At 34.5% G+C, this 16,033-nt stretch overlaps 1 protein-coding gene across 1 annotated transcript in view; it reads left to right on the plus strand.

Annotated features, from left to right (window-relative positions):
• The window catches only part of LOC109146827 (F-box/FBD/LRR-repeat protein At1g13570-like), a 23,018-nt gene continuing 6,985 nt past the window's right edge, over window positions 1–16,033 (plus strand). Inside the window, exons 1-2 of the mRNA XM_019294496.1 lie at window positions 1–67; window positions 408–1,180. Coding sequence (XP_019150041.1) covers window positions 425–1,180 — 756 coding nt within the window. The 5' untranslated portion in view covers window positions 1–67; window positions 408–424. The remainder of the gene's footprint in view (window positions 68–407; window positions 1,181–16,033) is intronic.

Consider the following 16,033-nt stretch of genomic DNA (forward strand, 5'->3'; position numbering starts at 1 on the left):
CCAACTCAAACGGTTCTCCTCCGACACTGCTCGCCGCCTCTCTCCTTTTTCGGCGTTTGGATTCCAGGTTGTTCTCTCAAACCTAATTTGCTTTGCTGTTGTGTGTGCCCGTATGTATGTATATATGTATCTGTGTATACATTCTTCTGGATTTTAAAGCGATGTGGATTAAGTTTTTATTTTGAAATTTTGTGATAAAAAATTTAGGTTTACAAAGTTTGAATGCTAGAAATTTGTTTGATTTCAATTCGTTGTTTCTTATTTCTACTCTGTATGATGTTTGGCATATTCCTATAAACCTGACTGTGTTTAAGTCCTGCAATTTAATTATTAAGGCCATGTTAGCCCATTTTGGACTATGTTTTAAATTTTGATTCATATTTGTTAGTTAATTTTAATTTGCATAGGTTTAGGGCATTGGATTATGGCACCGGGGAGAGATAGAATCAGTCAACTTCCCGCAGATATACTTGACCACATTTTGGGATTTTTGCCAATTGAAGATGCTGCTAAAACCGTTGTGTTATCTTCCATTTGGAGAGATGTTTGGCTTAGTCTTACCCAACTCAATTTTGATCGTAGGTTCTTTCGTTATATTAATAATAAACATCGCCGTGCTAGCAACTATGTCAAGAAATCAGCTGCAAGTTTATACGTGATCAACAAAGTTCTCCGGCTGCACAAAGGAACAATTCGGAAATTTGTTCTCTGTTTTTATAATGTTGGGAAACTTGCAATTAGGTATCGGTCTTATGACATTGACGAATGGTTACTTTTAGTCACACAGAAAGGTGTTGAAGAAATCTACATTGGTTTTGCGGAACAAGCATACCGGTTGCCGGGCTGCATATTTTCTTGTTTAACACTTAAGAGATTGCATCTTTATCGTGTCATTGTTGATCCAATCAATTTCCCTTGCATATTACCTAATGTTGCTTCACTTTGTTTTCAATGGGTTGACTTTGGCCCTATAAATTGTCTAGATTGTGCTATTGACGTTCCGGCACTTGAGAATTTGTCATTTATCGACTGTAAAGACTCGTTTTATTTTGATATTACTGCTCCAAAGCTGTGTAGTTTAACAATCAAATCTAACTCATATAACATGTTGGCCAAATTTCTCCCGGTTAACTTGGACTTGAGATCTATTTCTACTCTTGATTTGAATGGTTTTGTCCAGGTATTTAGCCATAACTTTTCTTTATCTGACTATTGTTTATTTATTATTTTTTAAAGGAATTGATTCCACTTTCTTTCTATTTGATTTTCAAGGGACTTTTTAAAGAATTCACTAGGATGGAATTTCAACTAAATGTGGAATACCTTAAGCTTTCATGTTCCGGAGAATTCTATATCAACAGTGACAGATCATCTTCTGTGTTTGTTTATTTGCTGTGATTATGCCCTAAGTTGCGCAAACTCGATATCGATTTATTTTGGGTAATCTTCATATTCATGGACAAATAATTCATTTGTTCATTTTCATATTGTTTCTCATTTCTGGATAAAATTTTGTGTAAATGTTGATTTGATCGAGTTTTTTTTTTCTCTGTATTTGATGATTGTCTATATATAGCTCAATTCAATGCCTACTGATTGTGTGGACGCCTTGTTGGAACTTCATGCTGTGGCTCAAACAAATAAGATGCTCCGTGCTTTGAAGTTTATCTCATTTACAGGGTCACATTCTGAAATGCTTTTCATTAAGAAGCTACTTTCTAATTTTTCAACACTTGAAAGGGTTCTCATTGTTGGTGTAAAAAATTACTGCAAAAAGGACTCTACTGGAATTATGCTGGAGCTTTTGGATCTTCCTGTTGCCTCCACAAAAACGAAAATTATTATTGTCTAGTGAGTATATTTCCATTGAACAAACATGTTTCTATTTTGGAAATAGTTTCTATGAAAATCTCTGCATTCCATTTAGTTTCTGTGTGTGTGCCTAATCTTGTGGCAACTTGAGATATGCCTATCGAATAATATTCATTTTCATAGCTACCTTATTGAGTGAAGTTCTGATTGTTTTGCATTTCCTAATGCAATTTTGTACCAAATTATTTTTGGAAGGTTGATGGAATGAAGCCGAACGGTGACAACATTGTCTTGGTGTTTTGGAAGTAACGGCTTAGTTTGGCTCACACACAAAATTCTCCGTTCTGAGGCTCGAGGAAAGAAATATTTTTTGTCAAGCCATTACTTATTTGCTTTCTTGCGCTCTATTTTTAACACTGGAGAAGGTTGGCATTGTTCATACCCATAGTTTGCAAGAGGTTTTGAATTTTCGTCGTGTCTTTGAAAAGCAAAAATGATTTTCTTTTAAAAATGTTGTATTTTTTACTATTAGACACAAATCCTTTTGTTTCCTTCTATGAATGATATGCTTTATAATTTTCAATTTGCAATGTGCCATGGTTAGCTTATATAGAACTTTTGGAGCTTACTATTTTTTAGAAGGCAAATACTCGATCTCTCTCCTCATACACAAATTTAGAATAAGGCCATTCCCTCCACTTAGACACAAATAGACGAAGACACGAAGTCCAACACTCTTCGTTTGGTTAGAGACATACAGCGTAGCCGATTATGGGAGTTATTTTTTAATAGTCAAAGACTAAATTGATACATATATTATAATTGAGGGACTAAAAATGATATTTTTTTCTAAATATAATATATAGTCCAAAAATGTGTTAACTTGGTCATAATAATTAAATTGAAGGTCTTAAAGACAGACAGCTTTATAGGAATATGCCAAACATGATACTTCATACATGGACTATGTAGAGTAGAAATAAGAAACAATGAATTCAAAACAAACAAATTTCTAGCATTCAAAATTTGTAAACCTAAATTTCTTATCCCAAAATTTTAAAATTAAAACGTATTCCACATTGCTTTAAAATCCAGAAGAATGTATACACACATACATACATACATACGGACACACACAGCAGCAAAGCAAATTGAGTTTGAGAGAAAAACCTGGAATCCAAACGCCCAAAAAGCAATCATTATTGTGTGGATCATATTTGTATAATGTAAAATCATTATTGTGTGGATCATATTTTGTATAGCGTAGCTAGAGTATTTGGCCTAATTAAATGCTTATATTTGGATCTTTTCATAATCCAGTGTGTATTATGGAAAAATGTATTGAATGCATGTATGTCCTATGCACGTATTATGCACGTATTATAGAGTTTCAACCGGTTTAATTGGTTACTAAAAATCAGAGGTTACCTAACGTCTGAAATCAATTAAACTGGTTGAAACAAAAAAAAAAAAATAATAACAAAAGAAAAATATGAAGAGATAAAAATGCCCTTATTAAAAATATGAAAAGTCATGAAAATGACTAAAAATAATAGTATGAGATGTTAAATGGCAAAAATGATAGTCTGGAACTACATTTGGAATTGACACATTATTTATTATTTTTTTAGTTTCAACCGATTTAATTAATTTAAGACATTAGGTAACCTCTGATTTTTAGTAACCAATTAAACTGGTTGAAACTCTATAATACGTGCATACGACATACATGCACTCATTACATTTTTCCATAATACACATTGGATTATGAAAAGATCCAAAAAGTAAATAATATAAGCATTTAATTAGGCCAAATACTCTAGCGCCCAAAACAAACAAAGTCGTTTTTTGTGGGCGGGAAAATGAATTATGCGAAGTTGTTGCTTTATAAGATAGATAGATAGATAGATAGAAGGAAGATTTCAGTATTTGTGATTTGTGCTCTGTTCTCAAAAACGCAAGCCCAACTCAAACGGTTCTCCTCCTCCGCTGCTCGCCGCCTCTCTCCTCTTTGGGGGCAAATTACTGTGTTGACCATAGTTCACACAATGTTATGTAAACTATAACAAAAAGTACATTTTTAATATACTAAATGTACATTATTTTTGTACTATATGTACATTATACAATATAACGCACACTCAATACAAAAATAATGTACATCCCCTGAATATAATGTACATTATACAACATACACATTCTTCTGGATTTTCTTCTGGATTTTAAAGCAATGTGGATTACATTTTCATTTTAAATTTTTGGGATAAGAAATTTAGGTTTACAAATTTTGAATGCTAGAAATTTGTTTGTTTTGAATTCATTTTTTCTTATTTCTACTCTAAATAGTTTGCTACGATACTCAAACTAATACCCTAACTCCACCATAAAAACTAGTTCATGAGTGGAGGTTTGGCCCCAATTTAAGTACCACTCCACAATCTCTTGTGGAGTTAATGTGGGATCGTATCAATGCCCACCCCTTGAGAAGTCGACGTCCGCGGCGGCTTACTCTAGATGGTTCACACTCCGGACTCTTCTTGGCACCAGGTAGCCATTTTTCCCTTTAGATGGCTTCACTACGGACCTTATCAAGCACCAAGTAGCCCTTTTCTAGGTCGCCCCCTCCGCTAGGCCGGCACCAGATGAGTCGACGGCTTCACTCTGGATAGTTTTCACTCCGGACTCCTCTTGGTTCCCTTTGAACCTTATCAAGCACCGGGTAACCCTCTTCCAGGTAGTCCTTTCCCACCACACTTCGGCCTCTCAATGAAAGCACTAATTGATACAACCCTGAGGTTGTATGGGTTGCTCTTCTTTGAGTCAAGAGCCAAACTCTATGGCTGTGCTTCGAGTGACAACCCAACTCCCAAAATAAAACGAGTTATTCTTTATCTGACTATTGTTTATTTGTTATTTTTTTAAAGGAATTGATTCCACTTTCTTTCTATTTGAATAACGCCTCCAATGAGGCTTGAACTCATAACCTTCCAAATGGAAGTCCAACCCGGGTACCATTAAACCACATAGTCCTGGTCATAGACAAATAATTCATTTGTTCATTTTCATATTGTTTTGCATTTCTGGATAAAATTGTGTAAATGCTGATTTGATCGAGTTTTTTTTCTCTGTATTTGATGCTTGCCTATAGCTCGATTTATTGCCTATTGATTGTATGGACGCCTTGTTCGAACTTCATACTGTGGCTCAAACAAATAAGATGCTCCATGCTTTGAAGTTTATCTCATTTATAGGGTCACATTCTGCAATGCTTTTCATTAAGAAGCTACTTGCTAGGTTTTCAACACTTGAAAAGGTTGTCATTTTTTTCGTAGCAAATATCACTGCAAAAAGCACTCTACTTAAATTATGCAGGAGCTTTTGGATCTTCCCGTTGCCTTCCCAGAAACGAAAATTATTATTGTCTAGTGAGTATATTTCCATTGAACAAACAAGTTTCTATTTTGGAAATGGTTTCTATGAAAATCTCTGCATTCAATTCAGTTGCTGTGTGTGTTCCCAATCTTGTGGCAACTTGAGATATGCTTATCGATAATATTCATTTTCGCAGCTACCTTATTCAATGAAGTTATGATTTTTTGTATTGTTTTGCATTACCTAATGCAATTTTGTCCCAAATTATTTTTGGAAAGTTGATGGAATGAAGCCGAATGGTGACAACATTGTCCCGATGTTTTGGAAGTAACGGCTTAGTTTGGCTCACACATAAAATTCTCCGCACTGAGAATCGAGGAAATTAAAGAAAGATTTTTTGTCAAGCCATTACTTGTTTGCTTTCGTGGGCTCTCTTTTTAACACTCGAGAAGGTTATCATTGTTCATACTATTGGGTTGGGCTTCCCTCCTATGTGGTAAATAGCCCAATTTGGACCAAGCATATCTTTTTTGTATCCACTATAACAAATATTTGTCAACCTGACATTCATTAAATGTCATTTGAATTTTTAAAAGTTGCTTGGCGGTGGAGCTGTTCGGCAGAAGTCAAGAAGAATGAAATTCCTTTTCTTTTTTTTCTTGTTTCACACTCCTTTTGCAGCATAGATGTCACAAGGTTGAAAAATGGATTTCTTTATTCAATTCCCATTTCGGCTGTCAGCATGGATTGAGGGAAAATTAATTGCCTTTGGTTGATATATACATACTCTACTACTTTCATTGGGAAGAGGTAGAAAGTAGTAGAAAATAGAGAGAGAAATTCCATTTTCTCTTGGTTTTCTTTCATTTGGCAGTGAGGGGAAAGGAAATCGATTCATTTTGTTTCATCCTCCATTTTGGCACAGTTCGTGGCGTTGGTATTGCCGAAGCTCTTAGGTACTTCATCAAATATTTGTAGAGGTCAATCAGCTTGTTTGTTCCAGGTATCGTTTGGGTAATCTCGTACTATTTATATTCATTTTATCATATTTGTGGTGGTTGAATATTTTGAGTACGAGATATTATTCCTTTTAGCCTGTGAACATGATAGAATGTATTTGGCCTAATATTGTTGTATTTGATTATTTTATGGATGTATGACTCGTGTGATAGTCTGAAACTTTGTACCCGAGATTTGTTATAGTGGAAACTTTGTTGGTGGTGGTCCCGTGGTTTTTCCCTGATTTGGGGTTTTACACGTAAATCGTGTGTCCCTTGTGTTGTCATTTATTTTTGGCTATTTTGTATCATTTCGTATTTGCGCTCTTGTCGGTCCTGTGATTTTATTTGTCACAGGTAGTGGGATTTTTCCCAACAAAGTGGTATCAGAGCCTTGGTTGTTGATCGGGTATATTTGAAATGGAGGCAAATACGATTAATATGGTACGATTGAACGGTACAAATTTTCACATTTGGAAGACCAAGATGAAGGATCTCCTGTTTGTGAAGAAATTGCATCTACCTGTGTTTGCAAGTGCAAGGCCAGAAAATATGTCAAAGAGGAGTGAGACTTTGAACACCAACAAGTGTGTGGTTATATTCGACAATGGGTCGAAGGCAATGTTCTGAATCACATTGTCAATGAGACACATGCTAGGAGCCTATGGGATAAACTTGAGATCCTGTATGCTTCCAAGACAGGCAACAACAAGCTGTTCTTGTTAAAGCAGTTGATGAATCTAAGATACAGGGAAGGGACATTGATCAATGATCATGTCAATGATTTTAAGGGTGTCCTTGGTCAGTTGTCTAGCATGTGCATCAAATTTGAGGATGAGGTACTTGATCTCTGGTTGCTTAATACTCTACCTGATTCTTGGGAAACATTTCGGGTTTCTTTGACCAACTCTGCTCCCAACGGTGTTGTGACCATGGAGTATGTCAGGAGTGGTATCTTGAATGAAGAATCAAGAAGAAGATCTCAAGACACCTCCACTTCTCAGTCAGACATTTTGGTTACAGACGATAGGGGGAGAAACAAGCAAAGGGGTCAGAAAGGTAGATATAAAAGTAGAAGCAAGTCAAAGTCAAGGTACAAGGATCTTGAATGTCATCATTGTGGCAAGAAGGGGCACATAAAGAAATATTGCTTCAAGTTGAAGAGGGACATGAAGAAAGACAAGAAAGATGATCACACAGAGAACCAAGTTGCAACAGTTAGAGCAGATCTACTTCTTGCTTGTGATGAGAACGCCATCAACGTTGCATGCCATGAGACAACTTGGATTGTGGATTCAGGTGCATCTTACCATGTTACACCAAGGAAGAAATTATTTACTTCATATACTCCAGGCGACTTTGGAGAGCTAAGAATGGGTGATGATGTTCAGGTGAAGGTGATTGGTACCGGTACAGTTTTTCTTGAGACCAGCAATGGCACAAAGCTAGAACTTAAAAATGTAATTAAAGCATGCACCGGGTATCAGACTGAATCTCATTTCTACAGGAAAACTCGATGATGATGGTTTCTGTTGTGTCTTTGGTGATGGACATTGGAAAATCACTAAAGGCTCGCTGGTTATTGCATGAGGTAACAAGTCTTCTAACTTGTACTCTTTGCAAAGCTCTATTTCTGGTGATTCAGTGAATGTGGCAGCAAAAGATTATTGTGCATCAGAATTGTGTCATAAACGACTTGGCCACATGAGTGTGAAGGGGATTGATTACCTTTCCAAGAAGAATAAGCTTTCAGGGGTAAGAGAAGCTAGATTGGACAGATGTGTTCATTGCCTGGCGGGGAAACATAAAAGAGTATCTTTCATGAGCAATTCTCCTTCGAAGAGGCCGGAGCCTCTTGAGTTGATACATTCTGATGTGTGTGGACCAATGAAGGTTAGATCACTTGGAGGTGCATCTTACTTTGTGACCTTCATTGATGGTTATTCTAGGAAACTCTGGGTTTACACTTTGAAGCACAAAATTGATGTGCTTAGTGTGCTTAAGGAGTTTCATGCCCTTGTTGAGAGACAGACAGGGAAGAAATTGAAGTGCATCCGTACTGATAATGGTAGTGAATACCGTGGCCCTTTTGATGAGTACTGCAGAATGCACGGTATTAGACATCAGAAAACTCCTCCTAAAACTCCTCAGTTAAATGGCTTAGCAGAGAGGATGAACTGGACAATTATGGAGAGAGTCAGATGCATGCTTGATGATGCAAAGTTGCCTAGTTCTTATCGAAAATAATATATCGAAAACACTTATAATAGGAGACCTTGGTTAGTAAAGATCCACCACCGGAATTCAACACTGATCATTGATTAATAAAGTAATTAATATGCAATTGAATATTTGTCGTGAAATTATTTCATTTCTGTTTTCCCTTAGTTGTAGGTAAATAAAGCACAAGCGGTTTAATTACCCCTAACTACTAAATAATCTAAGACAAGCGCTATAGATTTAATTTAATAGCAGCAATAGGAACTAGGAAAACCGACAAACTAAATAACACAAGCACAAGCGGTTGCATTTAATTTAGGAAAATATTCTACCCGAGACCAATTATCACTAAGCCGTCAATAATTAACCTCAGTTGCTACTGAATATTAGAATAATTTGTAGCACAACATTATCTAATATAGCAAATAATTATATCAAATAAATAACTAGTAGGCCTCCCTAGCAATTAAATGATACAACTATTCAAATAATTTAGAAGAATATTTAATACTCAAAATGCATAAAAACATATATATAATAAAGTTAAATAAATAACCTTACAGCGTTATGAACTCCGGGGCTTCAATTCACTAAACCAACTAGAAATTAGCCACAAATGGACATTGATAACAACTTCAACGAATACTATAGAGGAGGGAAGAATGAACATTTTACAATAGAAAACCTTAACTATTTATATATTTTCCCAATCATTTTCTACCACTCATTTTTCCTATTATTTTGCCTTATGCCTGAGTCTTCCACAATTCCAGCCATGTTATTATGATGCATGCCTGTACAAAAAAGAAAAAATCAATTGTAAAGTTTAGATATATATATATATATATATATATATATATATATATAAAAGTAATTATAATGTAGTACGCATTATATGTATACTATAATGCATTCTATATTATATATATTATATTATATATTATATTGTATATTATATATATATAGTATTAAGTACGTAGTATGTACTCTTATAAATTATATATTATATATATTATATATAGTATAAGAATAGATTATACTATGTATATAAAAAGAACTAATTATTAGATAATATTAAATAATTAATATAAAAATATTATAAAGATGTACCTAAAATATGAGCGTAAAATATGCCCATCAAATTCCCCCCCACTAAAACGTTTGCTTGTCCCCAAGCAAAAATATTATTTGCGAAGTAAATAGAAATGAAATTCCCAAAACTCATAACATATCATGAACAACAATCTGAAGCACCCTGCAATTAATAAGTTAGCACCCTGTTTGAAAATGGAGAAAACTAAATAAGTAAGCCCTCACAGGAATATCACTCATCACTCAAGTGTTTGATGGGTATAAATTTCACTCAAGTTCATTCCTATAAAATTGATCTACCATAGGCTTGCATATCTTCTCAATCGCCACTACAAGAGTCATGCATGACACAAATCATAAGGACTTTTCACAGGTTGTAATGGGGCTAGGGTTAAGGTAGGGAATTTTTAGGAAATTAGCTTAAACAAAAGCTTCAAACTAGAGGAACAAATAAATACAAGTAATCCAACACCCTCAATTTCCAATCAAAAAACACATCCCATTGAGGTACAGAATGTTTCCTCAGTATTACCAGAATTTCCCCTCACTTCATTTATTTAGAAGTAACTTCAACTCAAAATCAATTGCTGATTCTTTTTCATTTTCTCATAAATTTTCAGCAATATTCTTCTTTTTCAAACGTATATTCTTCATTTTTCCATTTCATTTTTTTTCAAATTTTCATGTTTTTTTTTTTTTTTTTGAATCGTGAACTGCTTCCTCTTTTCTTTTTTTCATAGACGACCAACGACATATTGGCAACGAAGATACAACTCACCTCACTCTCAATCATATTAATAAGAGTAAGTGATCCCCCACACTTCTTCCTCACAACCTCACGTAGATTACACGAATAATTCAAAATTTGCTCCACTAGTTATTCAGCTGGGTGAAAGCATTATTTTTAGATATAAAAGGCTTGTAATGTGGTTCAAAATAAAGAAAAGAATGGCCATAAAGCTCAAAATGGTTAACAAGGGGAAATAAATCGTAGGACAAACCGGTTATTTGGCTAGTGAGGCTCAAGATCAAATAATGGTCTTAATCACACTTGAATCATGCATGGTCTAATTAGCTTTAAAAGAGAATCAAGGCAAGTTCTAGAGAAACAAAATTATGGAAGAAATCGCACAATAGAAAGAAAATAAGACCGAAGTGTCAGTCAATGGCTCAAAATCTCACAGGTTTATTGCTTACTTAATATAGCCACTACATATCAAACAAGAAATGCTAACAAACTAATCACATTTTACCAAACTATTTATTCAATTACATTATGAATTTCAGGAAAGGAAAATATAATTTTTTTTTCAAAATAATACTTATTTTGCATAAAATACTAGTAAAATATTTGTGAAAATTTTTGAAAATTTTGACATAAGCAAACAAATAATAAAACTAAATTCCCTCCCCCACACTTATTATCAACAGTGTCCTCAATGTTGAATAAAAAAAAAAGCACAGAAAAAGGGTTATTGAATGAGAAACGGGAATAAAAGAAAAAGAATGTAACAAATACACCTTAGGTTGCCTCCCAAGCAGCGCCTTTGTTTATCGTCGTTGGCTCGACTTATGATATTTTTTTAAATTTCCATCGTCTTTTCGAGTACCTTCGATGATTATGATTATTGAAAGAAATAGTCCCGTCTTGCAAATTAGTACTCAAAGATGATTTATTATTTTTGTCTTCTTTATTTTCATTAGAAGCAATTTCATCAAATGTAACAAACTTCAAAGAATCAACAAAAATTGCAAAATTATCATCACTAGGGGATTTCATGGTATCATATATATTAAAAGTCACAAGTTTACCATTAGACTCCATAGTAAGCATACCACTATGAATATCAATTTTTGTTTTTGCAGTTTTTAAGAATGGCCTTCCTAACAAAATATGATTATTATTTTCCATATCAAGCACATAAAAATCAGCAGGAAAAACCAAGTTATTAACTTCAACAATCAAATCCTCAATCACACCCCTAGGATATGTAGTAGATCCATCAGCCAATTGAATTATTATACTAGATTTATTCAGGGGTCCAAGATTTAAAGAAGCATAAACAGAATATGGCATGACATTAATAGAAGCTCCTAAATCTAACATAGCATTTTCAAATTTCACCCCACTTATCATGCATGGAATAGTAAACATACCTGGGTCTTTACACTTTTCAGGAAGATTGCTTTGACTAGCCGTAGAGACATTCTCTTGCACTTTCACTTCCTCAATTCTTTCATTACTTCGTTTCTTTTTCATACTGCGTACCTCTTTTAGAAAATTTGCATAGCGAGGTACTTTTTCCATAGAATCTAAAAGTGGTTTATTAGCATCACATTCACGAAAGGTCTCATACAGATCATTATTTGAGTTTCCTCTTATTGGTTCTAAAAGAGCTTGAGGAAATGGGGGTACTGGTTCATAATCAGAAAAAGAAGAAAGCTTACCTTGGGATTTCTCGTTATTGTTGGCAATGATTCCTGCACTTATTTCCTTATTCAAATCAACATTTTTTTCCATCGACATACTTTCAACATTAATTGCACTTACATTCTCTTTAGGATTAACAACTGTTTTAGAGGGTAGTTTGCCAGAACTCTGTGCTTCCAACCGACTAACCGTAGTTGCTAGTTGGCCCATTTGTCTTTCCAAGTTTTGAATACTAGCCTTTGTTTCTTGAATACTAGCTCTTGTCTCTTGTTGGAATAGTTGTGTTTCTTGTTGAAACTGCAAAGTGTTAGTAGCAAGAGATTTAACAATATCTTCTAGATTCATACCTGAGCTAAAGTTTTGGGTCGGTTGTTGTCTTGAAGGAAATGGTTGTCTATACTGTTGAAAATTAGAACGATTCTGAACAAACTGGTTCCCTTGTGAGTTCCCATAGCTAAGGTTTGGGTGATCCCTCCATCCAGGATTATATGTATTGGAGAACGGATCATACTTACCTTGAGTTTGTCCAGGAAAACCTCCAGCCATGTTAACTTGTTCAATAAGTTCTTCTTGAAGAGTCGGGCAGGCATCAGTTTGATGCCCAACTACTGAGCAAATTCCACATGCTTTTACAGTTTGCATATTGCCTACTGCTAATTGACGGACAAGAGTAGTTAAACCAGAAATTTGTTGTTCAAGGGCAGAAATATTTACCTCATTCACATGCTTAGACGGTTGGACTATTCTATTGCCAAACTGTTGAGAATTTGCAGCCATGTTCGCAATTAGAGTTCTTGCAGCGTCTGATGTGTTGTCAACTAAAGCACCACCGCTTGCAGCATCAATCATGCTTCTATCAGTCGGATAAAATCCTTCATAAAAGTATTGAATGAGTAATTGATCACTGATTTGATGGTGTGGGCAGCTTGCACATAACTTTTTGAAACGCTCCCAATATTCATACAATGACTCTCCATTATTTTGCCGTATACCACATATTTCCTTTCTAATGTTGACCGCCCTTGAAGCTGGGAAATATTTTTCAAGGAACATTGTCTTCAAGTTGTTCCATGTGGTGATGCTCCCAGAAGGTAGATAGTATAGCCAATCCTTCGCTGAATCTTTCAACGAAAAGGGAAAGGCTCTCAACTTGATTTGTTCCTCAGTAACCCCTGTGGGTTTCATACTTGAACACACCACATGGAATTCCTTCAAGTGCTTGTGAGGGTCTTCACCTGCAAGTCCATGAAAAGAAGGCAAAAGATGAATTAATCCAGATTTTAATTCAAATTGGACATTAGCATCCAGAGCGGGAAAAGTGATGCATAAAGGTTGCTGATCCAAATTTGGAGCTCCAAGCTCTTTTAAAGTCCGATTTTGAGCCATGGGTTCCTCTTCTAAATCAGAATTGGCAGAATTGGTAGCCAGATCACTAAACTCCAATTTCCTCAAACCTTGTTTCCTCCACCTGCGTACAGTTCTTTCAATTTCTGGATTGTATGGTAGGACTTCTTTGTTAGCAGATCGAGTTATAGACATAAACAAAAAGAAAATATATTGCAGCAATTATGTAAAAGTAACGAAAGAAAAGATTTTTTTTAAAATTCTTATGGGATAAATTAACGAGAAAAAAAAATAACAAATAAATAATTAAATAAACACAAAATAAACAAGAAAATCTCCCCGGCAACGGCGCCAAAATTTGGTGAGCTTTCGTAGGCTTCCAAATTAAAACCTTACAAACGTAGTAGCGGGAGTAAGGATCGATCCCACGAGGAGTAACTAGTTTAACTTTTGTGCTCAAATTAAAGGTAGGGGGGTTTGGAATATATCGAGAATAAAGATAAAATAAAAGAGAATTTAAATAAACAAGAAATTTAATTGAACGAATAAAGCAATGAAAATAATATATTGAAAACACTTATAATAGGAGACCTTGGTTAGTAAAGATCCACCACCGGAATTCAACACTGATCATTGATTAATAAAGTAATTAATATGCAATTGAATATTTGTCGTGAAATTATTTCATTTCTGTTTTCCCTTAGTTGTAGGTAAATAAAGCACAAGCGGTTTAATTACCCCTAACTACTAAATAATCTAAGACAAGCGCTATAGATTTAATTTAATAGCAGCAATAGGAACTAGGAAAACCGACAAACTAAATAACACAAGCACAAGCGGTTGCATTTAATTTAGGAAAATATTCTACCCGAGACCAATTATCACTAAGCCGTCAATAATTAACCTCAGTTGCTACTGAATATTAGAATAATTTGTAGCACAACATTATCTAATATAGCAAATAATCATATCAAATAAATAACTAGGAGGCCTCCCTAGCAATTAAATGATACAACTATTCAAATAATTTAGAAGAATATTTAATACTCAAAATTCATAAAAACATATATATAATAAAGTTAAATAAATAACCTTATAGCGTTATGAACTCCAGGGCTTCAATTCACTAAACCAACTAGAAATTAGCCACAAATGGACATTGATAACAACTTCAACGAATACTATAGAGGAGGGAAGAATGAACATTTTACAATAGAAAACCTTAACTATTTATATATTTTCCCAATCATTTTCTACCACTCATTTTTCCTATTATTTTGCCTTATGCCTGAGTCTTCCACAATTCCAGCCATGTTATTATGATGCATGCCTGTACAAAAAAAGAAAAAATCAATTGTAAAGTTTAGATTTATAATATATATATATATATATATATATATATATATATATATATATATATATATAAGTAATTATAATGTAGTACGCATTATATGTATACTATAATGCATTCTATATTATATATATTATATTATATATTATATTGTATATTATATATATATAGTATTAAGTACGTAGTATGTACTCTTATAAATTATATATTATATATATTATATATAGTATAAGAATAGATTATACTATGTATATAAAAAGAACTAATTATTAGATAATATTAAATAATTAATATAAAAATATTATAAAGATGTACCTAAAATATGAGCGTAAAATATGCCCATCACTAAGCCAGTGAATACACCTCTTGGTATGCATTTCAAGTTGAGCAAGAAGCAATGTGCTTCTAGTGAAAAAGAGAAGGAAGAAATGCAAAGAGTTCCTTATTCTTCAGCTGTTGGTAGTTTGATGTATGTGATGGTATGCACGAGACCAGACATTGCTCATGCAGTGGGTGTTGTTAGTAGATTTCTTTCAAATCCAGGGAAAAAACATCGGGATGTTGTGAAGTGGATTCTGAGATATCTTAGGGGTACTTCAAGTATGAGTTTGTGTTTTGGTACAGGGAAACCTATTCTTACCGGGTACACTGATTCAGATATCGCCAGAGACATTGATACCAGGAAATCTACTTCAGGTTATCTGATTACCTATGTAGGGGGAGCAGTTTCGTGGCAATCAAGATTGCAAAAGTGTGTTGCTTTGTCTACCACTAAAGCTGAGTTCATAGCATCTGTTGAGGCCAGTAAAGAAATGCTATGGATGAAGAAGTTTGTTCAGGAGCTCGAGTTTGTTCAAGACAGGTATGTGCTCTATTGTGATAGTTAGAGTGCAGTTCATCTTGCAAAGAACTCCACGTTCCATTACAGGTCAAAACATATTGACACGAGATATCATTGAATTAGAGATATCTTGGAGTGCAAGATGCTTGAACTTGAAAAGATTCATACCGATGACAATGGATCTGACATGATGACCAAATCGTTGCCAAGAGGAAAGTTTGAGGTGTGTTGCTCTATCGCCGGGATGGCGATATCCTCCACATAATCGGGAGGGGGAGATTTGTTGGGTTGGGCTTCCCTCCTATGTGGTAAATAGCCCAATTTGGATCAAGTTGAAAAATGGATTTCTTTATTCAATTCTCATTTCGGCTGTCAGCATGGATTGAGGGAAAATTAATTGCCTTTGGTTGATATATACATACGCTACTACTTTCATTGTGAAGAGGTAGAAAGTAGTAGAAAATAGAGAGAGAAATTCCATTTTCTCTTAGTTTTCTTTCATTCGGCAGAGAGGGGAAAAGAAATCAATTCATTTTGTTTCATCCTCCATTTTGGCGCAGTTCGTGGCGTTG

Source organism: Ipomoea nil, unplaced genomic scaffold (assembly GCF_001879475.1).
Source record: "Ipomoea nil cultivar Tokyo-kokei standard unplaced genomic scaffold, Asagao_1.1 scaffold1936, whole genome shotgun sequence".
NCBI lineage: Eukaryota > Viridiplantae > Streptophyta > Magnoliopsida > Solanales > Convolvulaceae > Ipomoea > Ipomoea nil.